The 19,810-nt window shown below is 34.8% G+C and overlaps 1 protein-coding gene across 8 annotated transcripts in view; it reads right to left on the reverse strand.

Moving 5' to 3' along the window:
- PMCA (plasma membrane calcium-transporting ATPase 3) overlaps positions 1–19,810 on the reverse strand; it is a 131,040-nt gene that overhangs the window by 15,961 nt on the left and 95,269 nt on the right. For 6 of the 8 annotated variants that reach the window (XM_089710333.1, XM_089710332.1, XM_089710331.1 and 3 more), the window contains 10 exons: positions 14,610–14,810; positions 9,597–9,717; positions 8,970–9,135; positions 6,454–6,547; positions 5,963–6,079; positions 4,074–4,118; positions 3,342–3,496; positions 2,435–2,650; positions 1,386–1,628; positions 313–551 (listed from right to left, as the gene is read on the reverse strand). In XM_089710333.1, coding sequence (XP_089566459.1) covers positions 313–551; positions 1,386–1,628; positions 2,435–2,650; positions 3,342–3,496; positions 4,074–4,118; positions 5,963–6,079; positions 6,454–6,547; positions 8,970–9,135; positions 9,597–9,717; positions 14,610–14,810 — 1,597 coding nt within the window. The remainder of the gene's footprint in view (positions 1–312; positions 552–1,385; positions 1,629–2,434; positions 2,651–3,341; positions 3,497–4,073; positions 4,119–5,962; positions 6,080–6,453; positions 6,548–8,969; positions 9,136–9,596; positions 9,718–14,609; positions 14,811–19,810) is intronic. The other 2 variants (XM_089710335.1, XM_089710338.1) reach the window with 1 other exon arrangement.

The following is a 19,810-nucleotide window of genomic DNA, read 5'->3' on the forward strand; positions in this document are numbered from 1 at the left end:
ATGATAGAAACATAATTTGATAAATGTAATTTTTATTAGCATTGTCAAAACTATATATAGATTACTAGAAAATAATTTAAAATAAGTTAGTAGGTAATCGAAATATGATAAAAATAGTATAGTCGTATTCATAGTAAACATTCGTTAAGCAGCAAAATTGATTCGCTACCAACGTGAAGTATCAAACATCACGTTATTAAGAGTCGCTAAAACATCTCGTAAAAGTCCTGACGAGCAATCTTACATTATAACAAAGTTTCCATCGATACCAACAAATGAATACTGTTGAAATAAAACAAAATCGGCACGTACTTCTTGAGCACGATCTCGGAGGCGCCCTTGGTGTAGAGCCGGTAGCCGCCGTTGTGCGGCACCACGGTGGACATGCTCTTGCGCACCGAGTTGAACGTGTAGACGCGCGTGAGCGACTCCTCGGGGTGGCGCTCGCGCACCGCCTCGTAGCTCTGCCCCAGCGCCACCACGAACCCCAGCAGCGCGCACTCCGTCTTGTTGCCCACCTGCATGGACGGGCCCCCGGGGTCCAGCGACGGCTGCGGGCAGAGTGTCGTACTAAAGGGTCTTTCATTAAGCTTAAGGGTCGATGTTAGCGGCTCGTGGCCGTCATGTTTGAGTGACATTTATCAAAAAATTATTATTTACTAGCTTCCGCCCGCGACTCCGTCCGCGCGGAAAAATTAAGAATTATTTATTTCTACGTATTTTTCCGGGATAAAAAGTATCTTATTTTATGCCCAGGATAATAAGGTATAATTATAGCAAGTTTCATCGAAATCGAACCAACATACAGACAGACAGACAGACAAAAATTTTTTTAATCACATATTTGGGTTTGGTATCGATCCAGTAACACCCCCTACTATTTATTTTTTCAATATTTTCAATGTACAGAATTGACCCTTCTACAGATTTATTATATGTATAAATTCAGCCAATTATACCAATTTACCATGCCAAGTTAGAGAGATGAACAAAAGTACACAACAAAATTTGAAAATTATCAGGGTTCAGGGTTGTTTGTTTTTTCAGTTGCAAATTTGTATTTGTATACATTATGAAAAAAAAAGAAGTATCAGAGATAGTATTTATAATAAATCATCAAAAATATTACATTGCGTAAGTAAACAAATTTCATTTAATTTTTTACAACCATACGAAAATAGGTAAACAATTATGTAGCACTATCTTAAAAAGCTTTGCCTCTGTACTATGTGTATTTGCATGTGTGAGAGGAAGTGGAGACCGGGGAGAAGAGAATAACACATGTGGGGAGACCGGGTAAAGGAGGATCACACGTGTGGTGTGTGTGTGTGTGGGGGGGGAGCTGGAGGATCACACGTGTGGTGTGTGTGGGGGGGCTGACTCACCATGATGCGCGAAGTGAAGGCACTGTTAACGCTGATGCCCTCCACCATCGTCTCCGCGACGTTTGCAGGCAGGTCGCGGAAGTTGGGCGTCACCTTGCAGAGCTTCTCGCAGATGTAGGACTGCACGACCGTCATGCGGTTGGTCGTGAGCGTGCCGGTCTTGTCCGAGCAGATCGCGGTCGCGTTGCCCATCGTCTCGCACGCGTCCAGGTGCCGGACCAGGTTGTTGTCCTTCATCATTTTCTGGAACACAATATTACTTATTTATATTTCAATCAGGCAAATATAGATTACTAGCTGTGCCGCGCGGTTTCACCCGCATTACTCCGCTCCTGTTGGTCTTTCTTATGGTGAAAGAATTTTTAAAATCAGTCCAGTAGTTTATGAGTCTATTAATTACAATCAAACAAACAAACAAAGTTTTCCTCTTTATAATATAAGTGTAGATAAAATGGGTATACATATTAAACTTCAAAATATACAATTATTGAGATCAAGTAAAATCTAGTCCATAAGAATGAAAACAGCTCGACTAATTTCGTTGATTCATTTCTTTATAGAACCTCCCTTAGATTCATATACTTAGTGAGGAAAGACAAAAAGGAGTAACAGAGCAGAACAACGTCTGCTAGGGAAATTAGTACAATAACATAATTAGGTTCAAATGTTACTACAATATGATCATTTGAAATGAAGCCACATAATATAGCACACGACATAAGAACCAAATAAAACGCTTATCATAATTTTAATTCTAATAGCATTTGACCCAAATATTACTATGTACACAAGGCTAAGCTCTCCTTAAATAAGGGAACGCTGTTTTTTTTGAAGTGAAAACTTCTTTAGCGGCGTTGAGCACTTTTTCTATAATGGGTATAAAATCTTAAACTCGCGTCAGGACACGTGACCTGATCGAAAAAGCGTAAGACGGATACCATTCCAAAATATCAAACATGCTCAACTTTTCACTTCTGCCGGCATTCCTGGAGTGCAACCCGTCTTTTTTTTCATGGTAAGAGGATATAACGTATATAATTAATAGTCACCTTAACAGAGTAGGCAAGCGACAGTGTGACAGCCAAGGGCAGCCCCTCGGGCACGGCCACCACCAGCACGGTGACGCCGATGATGAGATGCTTCACCAGGTTGTTGATGTAGGTCGCCTTCCACACCTTGCCCTCGATCACGAACGTGTGCACGCAGAACTGGATGATCAGGATGATCACCGTCAGCACGGCGATCGTGGAGCCCGCGTAACCGATCTGTTCATAAACTTATATGAGTACAAGAAGTCAGATTACATAAAATAATGTATTTTTGAAGTGAAAACTTCTTTAGCGGCGTTGGGTATAAAATCTTAAACTCGCGTCAGGACACGTGACCTGATCGAAAAAGCGTAAGACGGATGGATAGCAAACATGCTCAACGTTAATAATCAAGTTTTCACTTCTGCCGGCACTCCCCCAGTGCAACCCGGCTTTTTTTTGTATTTTTTGATTGTGTCTTAGAGTGTATAAACATCACTGTGTTGTTTGGTTGCAATAAATCTTTTTTGTATTGTATTTTACTTTGTAAATAATCATCTACATTTTTTTTTGTAAAGGTCAAATAAAATTTAGTAACTAGAATAATGAGTAATCTAATTTCCTGTTGTAAGCATTGACAACTTAAATATTTTTTAAATTATTGTTTATTTTATCCAACTTACGAAACAGTTGTTGAAATTAAACGCTATCAAAATATTGTTGTATATGTCCTTCTTGATGTTACTAAGATTATGAATATGTATTGATGGCTGCTTGTTTGATCTATCACATAAAAATTGATTGAAATTTATAAATTACATGACCTGACTGAATCTCTGGCTATATGTTGTGCTGTATTTTGTTACGTTTTGTGGTATTGTCGTGTCGTGCTGTGATGTGTTGTGTCGTGTCGTGTCGTGGTGCGCACCTGTATCGCCAGCTTGGTGAGCTTGGCCTGCAGCACGCTCTTCTCCTTCTTGTGCGAGGCCTCGGGCGCGGGCTTGTCGCTGCTCGCCACGTGGTTGTCCTCCGCGCGCGCGTGGTTCGCCCCGCCCGCGCCGATACCGCCCACATCGTCCTCACCTGCACACCGCACCGTGACGTTACATAACGGTATCGGTGTCGGTGCCGGTATCGATATCGATATCGATACGAGCACCGTTATTACCCTTGCAAGTAACGACAAACATGCTGTTGCTATTACTGTACTCTTTTCAATGTTACCAACAGACTATAGAGTACTTTATTTCAATATTCAGTAGAACTGAATTTAGACACAAATAAGCACACCAACGACAACACTAGATACGTGCTCGTCCGACTTCAAGTTACGTAAGAACCGAGGTGCGAGACGACGTACACTTACGGGCAAAGAAACAGGTTAACGAATTAATAATATTAAAATAAAAATGATGCCAATTTAGTCGATACTGAGAAATCAAATTACGAAACCAAAACTTAGTCTACGTTTTACGTTCATTAAACTATAACGGTATTGTAAAATTACAGCATTTTTAAGTTGTGTCAATATTTAAATACTTTCTTATAATGTTACAAGGTTACACTATGTTAAGTTTGGAGCGTTAGTGTATGAAAAAAAGGGCAATGCAAGCACAAGGTGGAGGAAGCGTTAGGTGTGAGTGTTGCGGCCGCGACTCACCTGTGAGGCTCTTGCGCTGGGTCTCCTTCCGCTGCTTTTTAGCTTCTACCCGCGCCAATCGTCATTCGTATATCCGATATTATTACACAAGCATACACATTTATGACAACGATATCGGGTTTACATCATGCCGACACGACAGTAACACGATGCGAGTAAATGTGTATGTTTATTGCGTTTATTCGTCGTCGGCATGGGTGTGTGCGGCGGGCCGGGGCGGGGTGGAGAAAAAAACATTGGATGTCATTGTACGGGTCATTCTATGTGGAACTAACTCTAGGGGTTAGGGCGCTCGAACATTTGCTACCGGCACTTCACTTTCCAAAAATTCATTGACATTTGAAAAAAATATTAAACTGAGCGGATACTTTTATATGGCCGCAAGTGTTCGAGCTGGAGCCATTGCATTTACAATGTATGCATTATTTGTTGGTTTAAAATTCATTTTAAAAACTGAAACGAGATTATTTTATAGGAGTAAGTTTATACGGACAATTTTGGATACATCTACTATCGCTACGGGGCACAGGACAGTGGACCATGCTCACAGGACAGGCCATTAGTTGAACACAACACGAACTGACAACAACACGAAAAAGTAATATATATGACTCTCGGAACATAAAATAATCTCACGTGAGAGATTAAATTGGTGAAATGGACTTTAATGCGTACGTAATAATGAACAAAATAGATGGAATAAGCGTAACAAAAACACGAACAAACAAATGAAAATTTTTAATTACACATAAAAGTCAGTACAAAGGGGATTTTTAATGACTCGGTGCAATTCGGAAAATCACAAATTAAAGCAAAATATATGAATGGAAGTATAGTGCGATGTAAAAAATAAAAAAAAGAGTGTTCTAAAATGTGGTGGTAAATGTTAAAATATTTTCACCAATTTAATCAGGTACGAAAGTTCCCACAGGGACGGGAGTGCGTCGGCGGATAGGGTTGCCAATCATTTTCTTAATTTATCAATTGAAATAAAAAAATATAATATGTATCTTGTAAGTTTGAAGCAAGAACTAAATTCAAACTATAAAATTAACTTGAAAGTAATAAGTTGTAATAGTAATGAAATAGCAAAAGAAAAAAATATATGTTATAATACTGATACGAAACGATTTCCAACTATTCTACAATCTAGTTTTCCAATCGAATACCTAAAATGTGAGTTATTTTTTTTATACTTTTTGGCAACCCTACACTTATGGATGGCCCAGACGTGTCGCTACAAATGCAACTACACTCGAGTCGCTATGAGTTCGACTTGACGGGTGATATTTAATTCGCTAATTGATTAATTTATTAGCGAAATATGCTATTGACTTTTTGTTTAATTCAATATGAGTTCACGAATCAAATAATTTATGATTTAATTTTTTTGGTATTTCCAGTATGTACTACAACGATAAAAAAAAGTATTTTTTGTTAGAGTTATGAACGAAGCTTTCAATAATTATAAAAAATGCATTATTTTAAAATGAAATTAAATCAATATCACCCGCCAGAGTCCACTAAAAAACTAATTAAGCATAACCTAGCTATGCCCACCGCGTTTCGAAGTTATCCGAATCGTTTCACGCGGGCATAGTTATTAATATATTTTGCTAACTATTTCAATGCAAGATTTCTTCTATAACAAGGTGTTCCCTTTGCTTTGGTAACAAAAAATTTATATTTTTTCACATTTTTTTTGAATTTTTTGTTCTCATTAATTGATTTAATACTCAATTTTCACAATAAACAGTATTTTTTCCCCAAAAAAATATTAAAACTAATTTTTACCACCCTGTATCATGTAATATGTATATACAGGGTGTCCCAAAGCGAAAGGAGCACCCTCTAAGTGGCATACGATACACATCGGTGATGAGACTGACCTTTCTTCATCTGCTTGATCTCCTTCTCCTGTTTGTCCACGGCCGCCCCGAGCAGGGTGAAGATGATGCCCGCTTGGGAGTTCACCCCCACAGCGGTCACTAGCATCTTGCCTGAGCCTGGAATGTGTGTGTGTTCGTTTGTTAGGAGCTCGTGACTGTCATGAATATGTATGTAACAGTTCTAATTAAACATTCAAGATTTTTTCGAAATTGAATGTACCTTTTGTAACAAATCCAATAGTCGATACGTCAGAAACATTTTCAAGATATAAATAAACGGCTGCGTATTTATTTCTTTATCATAAAAGCTGTATTGTACTGTAAAACTCGCATTCTGTACTTTTAAAACTACCCGCTTTTTTAAAAATACAAATGTTGGTACATTACAAAATATCTACAAAACATTGCCTATATAACTACCCACTTTTTCCTACACAAATGAGGGTACATAACTTTTTCCCCATAAAATGAAGGTATTTTCAAATAATTACCTTCCATAACGTGAGTACCGGATAGCACCATGGGATCAAACGATTCTCCCTTCTTCACATGGTCCGATTCGCCCGTTAACGATGACTCGTCGATCTGGAATGTTTACATGTTGCGTTATACGGGTTTGCTTGGTGTTTTAATTTTATAAAAAATAAGTTAATTAAAAAATGTGCATACACATTTCTTTAATTGTTTTATCACAACAAGAACATTCGAGACGTTTTGAGTGATTAGAATTTTATAAGGGCGAATTTATAAATTATAAATAAAACTATACCATTAGTTGCTACAGAAAGTACTATTATAGTTTCTGGTTCAGCTGTTTCGAAGTAAAGATTGAAGCTAGAGGAAACAGACTTACGAAGACTGTAAGAAAGCATACCTTCTTTAAAATATAATATGCCTTTCAATTAAAATCTGTATGTATATATTATTTACCTATACATTTTATAAATATATAAGGTGTTTGTGTGTGTATGTGCATGATTTTTTACTGTGTATAATATTCATTTCATTTGAAACTGTAGGCAACATGATTACGAAACACAATTGAAAATGACATCCTTTCGTTACATAACCCCATATCTCACGGCACAATTAGTGCCTTTGATAAAATGATAAAAATACTGCATACCGTTATCACATAATCATTTTCTTCTTATCAAATATATCTTCAATCTAAAGACGCGTCGTGCGTCATTGTTGATAATTTGTTGATTTTATTGTTAACTGTAGATAAATATGTGGATCGTTATTTATCGTAGTATTAGATTGTGTATTTTCAAATATAAGTAGTGAATTAATTATGCAGGAGTGAAGTTAAATCCTGAAGAATTTATAAGCGTAAATGTATATGAACTTTGTAAACAAAGTTTCAATTTATAAATTTATGCAAAAATAATACCATGGATTATACGAAACTGTTTTAGCTAGTTTTATTATGTTATATCATATGTAGTTTGTACCCAGTTTCTTAGTAATCAACCAAACTAGTGTTACATAATCAATTAAATAAAACAACCATCTGGGAATAGTCGAAAAAAATTGTCATTAATCTTCTTCTTATATATAAAAATGAATCGCAAAATGTGTTGGTAAGCGCATAACTCGAGAACGGCTGAACCGATTTCGTTAATTCTTTTTTTATTATATTCCTTGAAGTACCAGGATGGTTCTTATGTAGAGAAAACGTAAACATGTACCACGGGCGAAGCCGGGGCGGACCGCTAGTTATTTCATAATTTTGAAGTGAAACTTCTTTGTCGAGGTTGGAAAAAAATTTTGTGTAACATTTTTTCGTTACGCGTGACATTTGAAGTGAAACTTCTTTATCGGGGTTGGACAAAAATTTAGTGTAACATTTTTGCGTTACGCCGTACGCGTGACATTTTTGCGTTACGCCGTACGCGTGACATTTTTGCGTTACGCTATACTTGTGACATTTTTAAGGTCATAAAGAAGTTTCACTTCTTACGTGTGTACTCTAGTACACGCATACATTTTTTTTTTCCGTTACGCGCCATATTTTCTAAATTATTTTTTGAAAAATAAGGTCATAAAGAAGTTTCATTTCTTACGTGTGTACTAGTGGTACACGCACACATTTTTTTAATGTAACCTACTGTCGGTAAATGTAAAAATAAAGCTTAAAGTACTTAACTAACATTCTGATGAATATAGAATTAAAACGTTTAATTAGAAGAAGCAGTAATTAACATTTTTTTGTATTCTCGTATCACGGAACTGATAAAATATTAATTTCGTTTTTGTGCTAAAACCCGTACTTTATAAAACGAAATTGGATCCACAATATTGATGCATTAATTTTCCCAATAACAATTTATTCTTTTTAGACTTGTAGAGGTGACTTTATAAAAACGGGTCATTCATTTAACTATACGTAGTAAAATAAGCTATTAATAGAAAATACAGGTAAATTGAGGTCACAATGTTTGTTCGCAGAGATAAGCCACGGAGACACGTTCGTCATATTGACTGCACGTTTTTTGTATTGAGTGTTGGTTTTTTTACTGACTAATAAACTAAACTTAAATGCATGTGCAAATTAACATCATAGGTGAGGATGTACAAGTGTCGAGGTGTACAAGGGTGTATAAATTGTAATGCTTTATTCGTGTTACACGTGCTGTATGTATGAAGCTTTACTAATTACGGAGTAATTGTATTTGGTATAGGATATATGGTGAGGGTGTAAGCACGGCGAAAACATAGATGTGAATTTCAAGCTGTATAAAATTCTAGAGGTGTAACGAGAGTATACACGCACTGCGAGTGCGTATTTAGTGCGGAGTGTTCATGCACCGAAAGTGTACATGTATCGAGAGTGTTCGTGTAAGTGTGGTGCGTGTGTACGTATAGCGCGTGGTGTACTGACTGTACATGTACGGTCGGTTTAGGTGCATGTAGTGCGGGGTGCACATGTACCGATGGTGTTCGTGTAGCGCGGGTTTAGGTATATGTAGCGTGCTGTGTATGTGTGTGTATGTGCACACACCTTGAGGTCGTTGCTCTGCAGCAGCACGCCGTCGGCGGGCAGCAGGTCGCCGTACTTGATCTGGCAGACGTCGCCGACGACGATGTCGCTGATGGGCACCTGCTTCACCTCGCCGCCGCGGATCACCGCGAACTTGTGCTCGCCCTCTATCCGCGACTGCAGGCCTCTGCAACGCGACCGCCACACGTCTTAATACTACGTCATGTTTTTTTTTTTTTTATAGGCAATAGGGAAGCGCTTGACCACAATCTCGCCTGATGTCAAGCTGAGATGTGGTCTAAGAAGGAACGCGCTTCCCTAGAAGGTACCTGTTTACTCTACCTACGCTTGAAGTACAAACTATGTATAAATGCCGATTTACGCTATACCGTGTAATGACCGGGGTCCGATCAAACATTATCGTATACTTTTGTAAGAAGTGATTAGACAAATTAAAAACATATGATATTAGGTAAAAACTAAAAAGTAATAAGGTAATTTGTGAAAGCTAGAAAATTATTGTCAGAGACTTATAAGAATAATAAATGAGTTAAAGCATTTATGGTGTCGAATTTTCCACATCAAGGGATAAAACTTAGGGGGTCTTTAACTTGAACTATTAGAAAAATAATACAAAAAATGACTTACCTAAACTGTCGTTCTTTCGTGTAATCATTAAACGCTGTAACTATGACGACAACTATAACAGATATTAAGATGGCTAGACCCTCGATCCACTGGTAATGGCCTTCCTCTTCATCAATGTGCCCTGCAATTAATCGTAGTTAAGTCACTCGTTACGTAGTAATCTAGACACAAACACACATGTTCTACGGTCTATACTCTAGTGCTCTGTGATATATGCCACATATATGGTGCGGCCACACAGTGTTATACTTAATAATAGCCATGTTCTAAAACACATTTAATACAAGCTAAGACACCAATAATATACCGAAATAAAATGTTCACGTATATATTATTAATTATTATTTCTAATTGATCATTAGTTACCGTATTTTTATACCAAAAATTGATTAAAAAAACCATTTTATTTCAGTATCAATCAAATAAAATTTAGAATAAACTATTACTAGTAGTATACGTGTCGAAAAAGTTGTAAAAACGGTTTCATAAAAAGAAGAGCTTCAGAGAAGACAGGTAATAATAGTGCGAAAAATTAAGGAAAAATATTTTAAGACTGTGTTCATTTAATCGCGTTTCCACCGTCATCACAAAGACTATCAACATATAGTCATATATTTACCAACAATTAAACAATATAACAAAAATGAACAATTACGATTTACGCCAAACTTGAATTCTCAATAAATAATTAAAAGCAAACTACAAATAAATGTCCACGACACAGGGACAGTATCAAGGCCCTTAATTAACAAAGAAGGTCACAATTTAATATTTGGTAAAACCTTCCCTTCGCGTGATCCCGCGTCGTGTACGGGGCGGACGTAATTTACGATTACAAATAACACGTTTTTGACTTTAGCATTCAGTATTCATAATGTATATAAGGAAATATAAAGTTACTTTACAAATTTCAATTTTCTTTTCGAATGTATCGATCAGATTTTTTTAGGGTTTAGGTATTCATGGCATAAGCTGTAATTTTTGTCCTAAACAACTGCAACAAAAATTTCAAAAGTCAATTTGATATACAGTGAAAGTTACATCTACATCGACATATTATTTTTCAACATACAAAGATACATAGTTAGTGTTTAAAATCTAGACCCTCTGAAGATTCTAGATAGCACATAGAAATGTTAATCTACCCGAAATTAAACAGGAAATCGCAGGAGATATACCAATTTAGATTATTATGAGATTATAACGAAGGCCTCAAAATTATCCGTGTGTTATCAGGATTCGGAATCAAATTAGCCCTCTGGGAAATCTTTATAATGCGCTCTGATAAGCGCGCTAATCAAGTAGAAATAAGAAAACCATTATACTCTGTGAGATATATAAAATTCAATTCTTAGAATATTACCTACATATTTTTGTTTACCTATTTAAAAAGTTTATTTTGGACGCAATTATATGAGGATTAAATTAATTAAATACATGAGCAATCCTGGAATTTTAATAAATTTATCGATAGTTGAACAATGAACATAAACGTCCATATATGCAGAGCAACTCTAAATATGTCACATATTATTTTAATGAGGTGGTGATAGAACCCGAACCTGCTATCTCTAGAGACCTGTCTCTAACCACTCTGCCACTGTGGAAACAATATATAAAGTTGCAAATTCCTTATTCCTGTCTTATAAGACGGCACATGTGCCCGAGGCTCAGGGTGCAGTTACACCACTTTATTACCAGAGGGCTTCTGTACTCCCGCCCTTATTACAACTGCGCTTCATTTAATGAGACATGTTGGGGGAAAATATTTATGCTTTCCCGGGGATTAAACTGGGGCAAAAATACTGTGTTAAAAGAGCCAAAACATAAGGATGATTAAAAAATGTTCAGGACGGTACAATTATGGCGGAAGTTATAGATTTAATTTTAGCGCATCTTGAAGTATTTTAAACTACAATTTTTAAACCACATAGATAACCAAAAATATCTTCAACGCAAATCACGTTACAGATAAACGAACATTTAAACATAAACCGTGGGTTGCAATCGGAACAATATCACGGATCATTGGTCGTACCCGCTGACCGCAGGCGTAACCAGACCATCAGCTGATTTATCAGAATGTGCACTGGCCATGCGATTCAATATGATAATAATTAGTATTTGCTAGAAATAAGGAATTTCTTCAAGTTGTATTTAAAAGAGACGTCCCTCCGGAAGATTATGTGGGTAAATTCTCGATTGAAAAGTACCAAAGTAATTTTGGTTCGTTTGATTATTTTTCTAAAAGTACTAAATAGACCTTGATATGATTTACCATGAAATTATCTAGACTAACTGTCTAATATTATGTTAGTAGCTTTATAAAAAAAGACTGAATAGAAATAAGCTAGAGTTTACTATACGGACCAAGAATTAACGGGTAATAATCGCGATTCATTCAAAGTCTTAAACCTCGAGTTTCGAATATTTTACAACGTAATGTCGTCACCAGCAGATGTCTGCTTCAGTATTTATATTTCATGAATAACATTCTCGGAAATGCGAAATGTAAAGTACTAAGAATGTAATAATATTTAACGGAAAAAATATGTGACATCCATGCGCTTACAATTTATAAAATTATTAACGAGCATTATGGGATAGATTGATTGATAGAAAGAGAAAGGGGAAAAGATGTTCTCTATAGTAATTGTCAAGATTTTCAAGAAAAGAAAAGGTAAGCGACACCTATATATATATTTTCAAACTATGTATAGTGCGAAGGCTTTGATATTAAAGACTTAAAAAATATTTTAAATGCGGTTATAGTACCTATTGAGTTAAACAGTAAGAAAAATCATAAACTATTATTTTACTGTTAAAAAAATAGAAACTTGACTTTCGTGTAAGCCCTTTAATTAAATACGAAACAATAAGAATGAAGTAAGTAGTTTCATAAACGAACCTATAGTTTTAAATTATCTAGAAGAAACAAATTTAATTATTCATTTGCAGGTAAGTTAAAAATTCGCGATATTTAATTTTGTAACAGAAAAAATCGGAAATATGAATTGTGAAATATATGTTTCTCAAAAATATTACGAGAAACATCAGAATAACTAAAAGACCAAAATGCCTTAAATTAAATATCGCTTCTTTAACTACGTGCTGTATAGTTCGTCTTAAGATGGCATTCAATATATATCCCCTAAAGATAAAACAAAAGTAAGAATGAAGAAACATAACAATACAAAGAGATATATAAATGAATGCCATTATAAGTGTATCGAACCCTAGCATCTACCACCCACACACCACATAAGAGACAAGTAACTATAAGTATAAGCACTAACATTTAAACAGTGTATTCTGAGCATGGGAGTTTTTAATTAAACTTTTGGTTCGAAAAAATCGATTTAAATCATAGTAAAAACAAAGGAATCTTAAAAGAACTTCGAAGTACTTTATAAACAAGACAACAACTCGGTGAATTAAAAATTAAACCGACTGAAATACAAAAAGAAAATTTCCGCGAACGCCATTGTAAACTTTTATTTGAAGTGTTAGCAAACAATGTAACCGAGAGAGCTCAAAAATAATTTTTAAATACAAGTGTTTGTACAATCTATATTTAACATTAACAAGCTAAGATTAGAATTGTTGAGTAAAATAAAAAGACATTTCATTTTATTCAAATGAATGATAATGAACAATTGCTTACTTTAAATTTAGGCGGTTTACAAAGTATGGTTCTAAGACAAGTTTTCCTTCAAGCTAAGTAAAAAAATATGGAAAAGCCTTTAAATAATTAATGAGTTCATTTAATAACTCCCATGCTAAATATACTGTAAGGGATTGGGGTGGTGCAGGATAATAACCAATTCACGTTGACATCTTACCAATACTGTCTAATGATTCCATAGACATAAAAGAGAACACATATATTATTCATTTGTTATGTACAGTGCTAGAGATACATAATTGGTAACATTGCCTTATTTTAAATAATAATTTAGGAATTGTTCAGGTATTTTTGATTTGTAAAGTATTCAATGAAAAGGCCTATGTTCTACTTGATAATTAACAGTAATAACCAGAATAGCAGTTATAATTCCTTGATTCAAGTTTAATTTCCACTTAACTATTTTCATAAAATAACAATTATCCTAAATATTATTGCTTTATCATATTCAGTTACAGTTACTAAGCTACTATTTACAATTTCTGTATCAAGTTTAACATCATTTCTTGTAACAATAGTGCAGTGCAGCAATACATTTTAAATAATGGTTGCTGCTTTGCTGACGGGGAGTCCTTTTTGCCTCCATTACTATCTTTTTTTTTCTGTTTTGTGTATTAATTACTAAGAGTTACATGGTGGCAAATAAAACGCTTTCTATTTCTATTTCTATTTCAATAGTAACAGCTTCAAATCCATAAGCTAAAATGATAATATAATTGGATGTATCGGAAATTCAATTCATTGAAATGAAATCGTTCATGAAAAGCTCGCTTGTAATGAGTTTCGTGTACGAATACTCCATATCTGTTTGATATTAGTTTATGCCCTAACGGCCATTAATTGTTTGAGCTTACTAATAATTATTTACGTATGTTACCTTTTAATCTGAAATTAATTGGACTTTAAATATCGATTTTAAACTGATGAAATTACCCTATCAAGTATAATACAGAACCTTTACTTATTTAGTAATCATATTATAATTTTACGTATTTTGACGTGACAACGTCTTATAATTCGATAGAGCCGGTTGCACGCACGAAAAAACATGACTCATGCGGCGTTACCTCGCTCTGAGGCGTTCCATTTAAGGCTTGAAGTGCAAGCGAGAGCGCGGAACGGGCGACAAAGAAGCACAATCGGACGTTGTCACGTTCAACTATCGTCAGTAAACCGACTTTACAGACAACCAATTTTTTTTTCTAAAGATGAAATAAACAGGTATTTCTATACTTGAGCCAACCCTATCTATGCTTGTTAGTTTCTCAAGGACCAAAAAAGATTCAAACAGCTTGTATGATAACAATATTAGGGTTGTCAACACTCACCAACATCACTCTCGTCTTCGGACGGCTTGTAGAAACTCAGACCCAATGAGACGACCGCCGCCACCTCGAGGATGATCAGCGTGACGTCCTGCAGCGCCTCCCACACCAGCGTGAGGAACGTCTTCGGCGGCTTGGGAGGGATCAGGTTGGAACCGAACACCTCCCGCCTGTGCTGCATGTCGGCTTTCGAACCGCTAAGACCTAGAAAATAGAAAAATGGATACTTAGACATTTATTACTTTAACTTACCAATCATGATTAGTAATAATGTCTGCTATTACACACTAACGATATTATAGTTAACAAATATTAATACTTCTGATTACTATAATTAAAAATGTTCAACCCTAGTACATAATTATTGGTCCGATGGTAAAAGCTACAAAACAATTATATTATCCCGAATAATATCAATCATCCGTTGGAAAATATCATGATATTTTAATAAAAATGACACATGTATAGTATATTTTAATGTTCGAGCAATAAAATCCAAATTGGATTGTAGGCTACATCATGAAACATCAAAGCTGCCGGCACATCAAAAGAAATGGAAGGTGGGCGACTGATCGGGCAGAAATGTACTGGTTTGCTCGGGCTAGTACATCTAGTACGTATTGATTCGTAGGCTTAAAACAATAAACGTTTATTTTGTTTATTTAAATATTTTTTTATTATCTACTACTGTAAAAACATTCTGAATTTTGTGCAGACGCGTAAGGTTTCGTAGATTGTTAGGCACGTCGTCAAAAATATTTTTCTAGTGATAAAGATATTAAAATAATTATTACATAATTAATCTTATAAACATAATTAGGCTAGCGGCAGTACGTCTTGGACAATAATTATTATAACAATACAAAGTGTGTGCTATTAGCAGTATCTATGGTGAAATATAGAAAGCTACTAACAAGATAGAAATGGAAAATATTGAATGAAACATATCTAATCTTCATTTATGCTCTCATCTTTACACGACCGTGTTTGTGTACATTAATTTTATAACACGCGTTGTACTACATATCTTATACCCGTGTGTATGGATCTAAGATTCATTGGCATTTTACGAGTATTGATTTATATTTACTCTTCCGTTTTGCTCTCAGCGTACATTTGAACGCTTGTTGTATTACCAACACTGGATACGTCATTTTGAGTCATATTATTCAACGTTTTAACGCGTTCCTGATAAAATATTGTATGCCATTACGAACATAACATTTTATATTGGTAAAACTCATTTTTATTGAATATTGTAACACCATATCAAAGATCAGAAAGCTAAACATAATTCATTTCGGGAAATGAGTGTGGAGAGCGTCCACAATGTGGTCTTTATTATCAAAATCAAGGTTACCGAGTAAATTCAAAAAGCAACCATAGAAAAATAGTTCACATTGTGCTGGTATATGTATTGTGTTTCATAAATATTTGACGTACAGAGCCTATTTCCAAACAAAGTTATCGCGTCGCTCGCGGCAGTCGACACTCATCGATCGTTCGCAAAACTTGCCTTATAAACAATTCAGAGCTTTACTCTGTTGTGACTGAAATAGATTTATATTAGTTCGCCATCAAACGCTGCGTAAACGACTCCGCTCATACACAAATATTGTTTTTAATAAAAACAGAAAATTCTTGCGCTCATACGATACATACTTTTGAATGAAATCAGGATAAATTGGTTTACGTAAAAGTTTTTGCGAAGTTTCGAGCGAATTGCACGATAACCGTGCAATGTGTTATCTGCATAAATCTTGTTTGAGTAAATAACGAGAGAATCAAGATTTAGTTGATATTAACAAAGTGAGACATTCGCTTTTTACTGAAATTCTTGATTACGTAAATTGGCTCGTTTCAGACATACAGCGTAAAAACTTGAGCTTGAACTTGAGCTTCGCTAATTCATTTTTGCACAGTGTCATAACTCATAAGATTGATAGATACCGAATGTAATTTGAAAAACAGAAAATGGAGTTCAACGTTTAAATATCACGTTTCTTTTTAAATTTAGGTACTATTTATAGGATTTATTAACGGACCTGTATGATATAGTAATAAATTTCAGTGTAGGACGTTACAATAATTATTTCTACCTACACAAGGTACACACACCTTATTACTCACGGTCATTAAACATCAGAATACGTCATAAACTTATCCAGATTAACGATATTTTAATAAGCGATTTATTTCGAACACTCTGTATCAAATTCGTGTCGAAGACGTTATAGGCCATAAATTTACGGCTATAAAACGGTTCGTTCACAAAAAATAGGTACATTAATTGATAATTCAAAGGAACTTTGCAAAAACTTCAGAAGTTTCCTCTATTGTTAAATTATTATAGTCTTCTACTATTTACATAGAATTTTAAAACTGTACAAGACAAACATTTTCACAATAGTAAACTATCATGATACTGCCCGATCTTACCAAGTACTATCTTATAATTAACCGTTCTATTTACGGATTAATACATAAAATGACAATTTCTTTGAATGTGCAAACACATTCATAGCGACATGTTTAATTAACACTGCTAATAGTTTGGCGGGACTCCGGCCATTAGCGCTGAGTGCTGACGTCTGCGGAAGGAGTTTAATAGTATTGCATTTATTTCAATACAAGGTATTCTAACTAATGTTTTTTTTATTAAAACTTAAATGAGAAGGTTTCTTTTAAAACGATGGCATTTATAAAAAGTTAATTCAAGACATTTAAAATAAATTGTTCAGCTTGTTGACGATATGTAAAATGTCCAAAACATTTTTGTTGTCTGAGAATTGAGAACATTTACCGCTCATCTGATTGCATACTTTGATAAAACTATATTATTACTACAATTTAATCGTCTATTACTTATTTCCTAAGAATTAAAAGGTAGAAACTCAGGAATAGGATGCAATATAATTTAACGACTCCACTCTCGCGACTTAAGGCTTATACATGCGCTAATAACCTTGACCATACTTGACGGATCTCAAACCTCTCCCGCTGCACCTTCTTTTTTCCTCGCATTTTGTATTTAAAAAGATACCAATCAGTGAAACAAAAAATCCTCGTCAGGGACTGTTGTGTAACTGATAATTTATTAAACATAAAATTTTCAGAGCTCTAAGTCAGCAGGTTACGAAGTTTATAGAGTATTTGCGGAAAAATCGATGACCACGGCACATTTTTTTTCTAGAAATCTATTAACTTTGGAAAAAATTCCTCGCGAGCAATTAAAGATCAAAGACCATCCTATTTTATATATTTTTTTCGGTATTGTGCTTTATGTTGTACCAGACTTTATAGAGGTTGAACATAGTCGAAATTGCCGGGTAACGCCTTAAGATCAGGAAGATGTCGCTTTACTGCAAACGTTAAAATTCTGAAAGTGAGCTGTGTAAACTTTCAAGAATAATATTATCAGTTGATAAATTGTGAATGTAAAAAGATGTATTCAATGTCTGTGATGTCACTCTTTCAATATGGAGCCCTCTAAAGTGCATAAATTTATATTTTGTGACGAAGATAAGCCTAGACGGGTCACCAACCTTCTCCTTCGCCATCGCTTCAAACATTTATATACAACGCTATATTTAGAAAAGCTATAATTCGTTGGAGATTCATGGAATATTCTTTTAAAAAGATACCTAAATTCAAGATACCTTAATAATAATAATAGGTAAAATTTCGTAGGTCAATTTTCCATATCTAGGTGACCCATCAGTTTTTCCTCATGCCCTTAATATACTTATTTTCAGTTTGTTTGTTTGTTTGAGCACGTTGGTCAGTATCAACGTCAGATTGATGTTATTATATTTACATAAGTTGAATTGAAATGTCATTTCTTTACCTGCCACGATCGAGGTTACAACAACTGTATTGAACCATATGCGATTATTTATTTTACATGTAAAGTGTAGCAAGCAAACAAACATACTAAATTTAGACCTAATTGCACTTTGGCATTTTAACCAAAAATAAAGAAATAATCAGTACGGTTATTTTTTGTTTTTATTAGACAGGTTGCCTTGAAAGTATAAAAACTTAAACTACAAATAATTACAATCCAATCACTTTACTTTTACGTGGAAACAATTTACGATAATATTTTCTTATTCAAGTTATATAGTGTTTAAATAAATTGAAATTATGCAATAAATGCAAACTTATTGCTTTTTACGAAATTGTTTAATTTCCAAACAAAACGGTCTTGTTTTTAAATCTAATGCTCATGACGATTTTGATCAAGCAACTAAAAGAATATCCCCAAAATTGTATTTAAAACCAACCCAACTATCTCCTACCCTCTGTAGGAGAGAAAGCTAATCATCCCCCTGACCATAAAACAAAATCTACTTAATAAATAAATAAATATTTCAGGACAATTTTCACACACGGCACGATCTGATTCCATACTAAGCTTTTTAGCTTTTTACTTAAAAACAAATGTTTGCATCTGTCCTACACCTTACTCAACTCAAACTCACACTTATCTCTGACGCACGGATACATAAACAAGTGAAGTAACCTAAATATTAACAATAGCAATTAATGATGCACACGCGGAAGGCCGTCTTGTGTTACAGGACGTTGGTATGACACACGATGAGTCAGCGGCGCAGGCGCATGCTGCGGTAATGCAAGATACACACGAGTTTATATTAAGATCATTGTAAGTTAATACCTGCTGGATAAAGTTATTCAGGTGAATTTTTAATGGGAAATGCTATATTTTTTATAGCTTAGGTAGAAGTTAAAAACCGACAAACTTCTGGTTTAATTTTGATTTAAAAAAATACAGGCCTAACGTAATTTACTTGAACAGGACAATTTGTGCAATTGTTCAGCTGTTTTCCATGTAAAAGAACTGATAAACCTTCCAAAACTACATGAATAGAGTTATGAAATTCAAAATGATACAGACAAAAAATAGGTACGAAATCTGTTAGCAGAAGTGTACGATGAACCTAAATGAACTGAAACTGTATCGGTCGATGCAAACCTCAGCGATACCAATATAACACCAGTCAAACCCAAACCAATTGCAGCTCTAACACAGGATGAAAACGCTCATATTCCCATAACAGAGAGCAAGACTGCGGAAGAAGTGTAACCAAATATATCAACCAATGCAGATGTACCGCGGTTACGAGAAATGAGATTTATACTCGGAAATTAGATATCGGGTATATATTTGTCATTGTACC

The sequence above is a fragment of the Colias philodice genome, chromosome 24 (assembly GCF_061535455.1).
Source record: "Colias philodice isolate Cphi_HAF_F1 chromosome 24, ilColPhil1 Martin Lab GWU primary, whole genome shotgun sequence".
Lineage (NCBI taxonomy): Eukaryota > Metazoa > Arthropoda > Insecta > Lepidoptera > Pieridae > Colias > Colias philodice.